This window comes from Mandrillus leucophaeus, unplaced genomic scaffold (genome assembly GCF_000951045.1).
Source record: "Mandrillus leucophaeus isolate KB7577 unplaced genomic scaffold, Mleu.le_1.0 Scaffold269, whole genome shotgun sequence".
NCBI classification, from domain to species: domain Eukaryota; kingdom Metazoa; phylum Chordata; class Mammalia; order Primates; family Cercopithecidae; genus Mandrillus; species Mandrillus leucophaeus.
The window spans coordinates 2,720,662-2,725,875 of NW_012102798.1; the positions used below are offsets into that span (position 1 = coordinate 2,720,662).

Sequence of the window (5,214 nt, forward strand, 5' to 3'; positions counted from 1 at the left end):
TACATATGTAACAAACCTGCACGTTGTGCACATGTACCCTAGAACTTAAAGTATAATTAAAAATAATAATAATAATAAATCTGTTATTAAATATAAGGTCTTAAGAAACTCTACCATTAAACATTAAAATTCTACTAGTGGCATTAGCCTAAAACAACCGTTTTCAACCAGGGGTAATTTTGTCCCCAAAACCACATTTGGCAATGTCTGGAGATACTTTTGGTTGTCACACTGGTATCCAGACAGTAAAGACAAGGTTGCTACTGAGCATCCTACAATAAATAGTACAGCCTCCCACAACAAGAAGTATCCAGCCCAACATGTCAATAGTGCCAAGACTGAGAAATCCTATCCTAGAACACATCTATATATATTTTTCTTTTTTAAAATTTTTATTATACTTTAAGTTCTGGGATACATGTGCAGAACGTACAAGTTTGTTACATAGGTATACACGTGCCATGGTGGTTTGCTGCACCCATCAACCCATCATCTACATTAGGTATTTCTCCTAATGCTATTCCTCCCCTAACCCCCACCCCCCGACAGGCCCCTGTGTGTGATGTTCCCCTCCCTGTGTCCATGAACGTCTATATTTTCTAAGGCACACAGGAAGGCCATTATTCTAATTCATAGACATAATTCATCTACCGAGGGTCTGCTATGTTCCAAGCACTCTTCTACGTGCTCTGGTACAGTGGTGAGCAAGATCTAACCAGCTCCTACTCTCAAGGAGTGACAAACAATAATAAAGGGTGATGAACAATTGTATATTCTGACAGGTTAAACACAGGCCACTGTGGAAACACAGAGAGGAGGGACTCTCAACTGGGACTTGGGGAGTCAAGACAGACTTTCCAATGGAAGTGATGCTTAAGCTGAGGCTTGAAAGCAAAGCCAGCCAGATAAAGGGGAGCTGGGGAGAAGAGTGTTCTAGACAGAGAGAACAGCACAGGCAAAGGCCCAGAGGCAAGGGAGAATATGTCCATACAGGTGTACAGCAGAGAGCCTAGGAAAAGAGTAGAAAGATGAGACTGGAGAAAGCAACAGGTACTAGGCCTTGAAAAACCTTGTAGTCCATGGTATGGCATTTCTATTTTTTCCTAAAGTTAGTGACAAGTTAGTAACAAGTTTTGAGCAGGGGAAGTACATGAATAAATTTCAGCTTGGCTTTTAAAGGAACAGTCTAGTATGTAAGCATTCAGTTGGAGATAGAAGACATTTCATAAAGGTTTGAACAGGGCCCCCTGTCTCAAAACAGCAGTCTCATCACCTGACATTCCACTTCTCTAGTTTCACTCGTTAGAGTCTTAAAAGCTTTTTCCTCTTCAGTAGTCCTTTTATATGCAGACACCTGTGAGAGCCAGTGTCCTAATCTAATACCTTGTTAGTTAATACTTGAGCAGGAGTTAGTCCTTATGAAAGCGCCTCAACAGACTAATCCCTACTAAAGTGTTAGCTAATCCTGAATCAACTTTACCCATTGTACAATTTTGCCAGTGGCCAGCCCTGCCCACGGAATTATTAATATGTTTTTCTTGTGTTTGAATAATGGCAGATTTTTCTGGTGTTTTATTTTGTGATTTACTACTAGGCAAAAACCTGGAACATTCCAAAGGTATCTAATGTGCCTACTTTGAAATAAAGACCAAGTTTCTTGACATAATATGTCTCCTCTCTTTTCCTAGGAATTAAAGCAAGACATCTCCAGCTTTCGGTATGAAGTGCTTGACCTCTTGGGAAATAGAAAACACCCAAGGAGAAGCTTTTCCACTAGCAGCACTGAACTCTCTCAGAGAGATGATACTAATGATGGCAGTGGTGGGGCTCGAGCCAAATCCAAGAGTGTCTCTTTTAATTTAGGCTGCAAGAAAAAGGCTTGCCATGGGCCACCTCTCATCAGAACCATGCCAAGGTCCAGTGGTGCCCAAGGAAAGTCAAAAGCTGAGTCATCAAGCAAACGCTCCTTCATGGGTCCTTCTCTCAAGAAACTGGGTCTCCTGTTCTCCAAATTTAATGGTCATATGTCTGAACCCAGTTCAGAGCCAATGTACACAATTTCTGATGGAATTGTTCAGCAGCACTGTATGTGGCAGGACATCAGATATTCTCAGATGGAGAAAGGGAAAGCAGAGGCCTGTTCTCAAAGTGAAATTAACCTCAGTGAGGTAGAATTAGGTGAAGTCCAGGGCGCTGCTCAGAGCAGTGAATGCCCTCTAGCCTGTTCCAGCTCTCTTCACTGTGCATCCAGCATCTGCTCCTCAAATTCTAAACTTTTAGACTCCTCAGAGGATGTATTTGAAACTTGGGGAGAGGCTTGTGACTTGCTCATGCACAAATGGGGTGATGGACAGGAAGAACAAGTTACAACTCGCCTCTAAGTCAAGCCCTAATCATCTGTTTTGGAACTCAACAGAAATTTGTAATTTCCTTGCTCTCAGAGGTGACACAGAATATGATTCCCTCACTGCCCCTGCCCCCAAGAAAGGAGAGTGAAACTCCTATTATTTGCATCATCTTTTATAGCCACATTCTCCATTTTTGTTCTTGTTTTATTATTACTTTCATTATTATTTGCCTTTTTAATACCTGTACACACTAAGTCCATATTACAACCAGCTGAAGGGGTGTTGCACCTAATCAGTAGAGGTGCAGTTGGGTGCTTAACCCTTTTGCTTTGCTTTTCTTACCCATGCTTCCTTGAAGCCCCAGGTGCCACTTTGCTACTCTTGCTGCTACACAGATTCCTGACCATCCTCAGGATCTCATGCCATCTTCCCACAGAGCTGAGGGATGTGGTCAGCAGTCCCCACCAGCTATCAGATAAGGCAAACTACCCTGCCCATCTTTGTTGCCATTCAGTGCTACACGCTGCCCATGCTGGGTCAATGAACAGCATCAAAGGGAGGCTGAAGAGATTCCAAAGAATTGTCAGCTTGTGGTTTCTAGGTATAAGTGGCTTGTTTCGTTCTTAAATACTACAACTTCTTATTGTGAGGGCTGTTGAATTTTCTTGTTTCTTAAAGATGTGTTAGTTTCCTAATGTGTGCCAATGAAATATTTACCCGATAGTATATGTCATATCTAATAAGTTAGGTGAATTATTTTTCTGTGTTTGTGTGTTTCAGTTAACTTACTACATTTTAAAATTTGATAGTATCAAAATTAGTATTTAGAATTTGTGCTGTTTTTTAAAAACGTCTACTACACTCTAACCAATAGTCACCACATCTCATACATTGGCAAGATAAATAGTTGTCATATTTGTCGGGTCCTACTCTACTGTTGATAGTTTTAATTATCATAGCTATCAAAGAATTTCTAAGATAAAAGCCTGAATTTGAAATATTTTTATCAGAAAAAAATGGCATATTGCTGAAGTGTCAAAATATGAGAAAAGAGCATCTTCATTTTAATTAATTGCTTTATAAAAACGGCAATTCTAGGTATAGATAACCTAATTCAGGTTGCAGTTTTAATATTCATTGGGGGCAGTGGAATTTGCATGTGTAAATTATGTTAGATATAGAACATAACAACCCTAGTGGATTCATGGAATTATAAACGTGATCCAAATTCTACTGTCTTCCAAGGAAGCCACATTTATACATCCAAACAAATTCTTTTCCACAGCTTAAGAGTACCTCATCAGAATACAGTAGTTCAAGTTAAAAAATAAAGTCCATAATGCATATGGTCATCATTTTAGACCTAATAACCACTGAGAACCTGCTGAGCAAGGACGGTTATTACCAACGTTAGCACAAAGGTTCCCTCAATTTAGACTCTAACATATGACCTGAAACAACTCTAGGTCTGAGTCCTAGAGATTATATTAATAGTGTGTAGCCCAGAAAAGTAAAATAGTTAGGTGTCACCCTGTTTTTTTTAAATGTCCACCAATAGGAATCCATTTAGATTAATATATGTAAACATACAAGAGAAATGAGGAATTTTCACTCTGCAAATATGCCTCCAAACTAGCTTTTGATAGTGTGGTTTCTGTTATTTGAATGGATTCCCATCTCTGTCTCTAGCCTGGAGAAGAGCAAAATGGAGGGAGAGGGGCCAGAAATAGGAGGAGGTTTTGAAGAATAAAGCCTTGGATCCAGGGAAAAGTGATCAAGTGAAAACGCTGCGTCAAGACCCATTTGGCAAGAGGTTGTCCAAAAATAATTCCTTGATCATATCTGAAGTGGTTATTTCCTCAAATCAATTTCTGCCCTGCTTCACTGAGACTATCATAAATGGCCTTGACATTTAATAACAGGTTACTTTCCAGAAAGGTTTCTAAACTTACAGATTCAGCTTTCCAAATTGTCAAATTCACTTTGAATAATAATAGAACCTGGGCTACATTCCTAACTCATATTAACAGCACCAAAATAGCATATAACCCCATTTTATAAAAAGAAAAACATGTTTTTCTCAGAAATGTATATCACTTCTGAAAACTTATGTATAAGTGTTCTAGCAGTGACCTTATCAACTTGTCAGAAAACAGGCTAGCCAGACATGGAACTGTATTCCAAAAGTCTTCTGTCACTTATGTTCTAAAGAGATAATATGTGTAAATCAATCTCTACTATTGAAAGAACCAGTGTCATATGTCACAGGAGTACATTCCTTTTCAGATCTTCTCAGGGTTATCGTTGTGACTTGGGCTTAGGACTTCACTAGCTATACTGAAGCCTCATTTAGGATGGGGGTTAAAGCTAAACAGCTATTGCCCTAACTTCCATGTTGGTGACACCAACATTTTTATTAACTCTAATTCAGTACAAAGTAGGAAAGGAAAAATATTCTGTTCACTTCCTTACTCTCTTGATCAAGTATCATAAAAGGTATTTCAAGTGAAAATGCTTAGGTGTATCTTCTGACCCCAGAGGAGTTATAAGCCAACTTGAGAGTACATTTATAAACATAAAAAGTTAAGAACTAAAGAGAACTTTATAAAGGATCTACTCTATTCCAACCTCATATTCCACAAGTAGAAAATAAAGAGGCCCAGAGAAGGACAATGACTTGCTCAAGGTCACAGAGCTGGTCAATAAACTCAAGCCTTCTAGATTATAGAAGACATTTATTAGTAAGCATATATGTCATATATATATGTGAACATGAAGTGGCCACTACAGACACCCTTTTGTTCATTTGCCAAAAATGCTGCGAACTCCAAAAACTTCAGACTTACATTTTTAAATGTAAAGTTAA

At 38.9% G+C, this 5,214-nt stretch overlaps 1 protein-coding gene across 1 annotated transcript in view; it reads left to right on the forward strand.

Annotated features, from left to right (window-relative positions):
• TRPC5 (transient receptor potential cation channel, subfamily C, member 5) overlaps nucleotides 1-4,381 on the forward strand; it is a 325,159-nt gene extending 320,778 nt beyond the window's left edge. The window contains exon 11 of the mRNA XM_011984482.1: nucleotides 1,689-4,381. Coding sequence (XP_011839872.1) covers nucleotides 1,689-2,381 — 693 coding nt within the window. The 3' untranslated portion in view covers nucleotides 2,382-4,381. The remainder of the gene's footprint in view (nucleotides 1-1,688) is intronic.
• The last annotated feature ends 833 nt before the right edge of the window (nucleotides 4,382-5,214 follow it).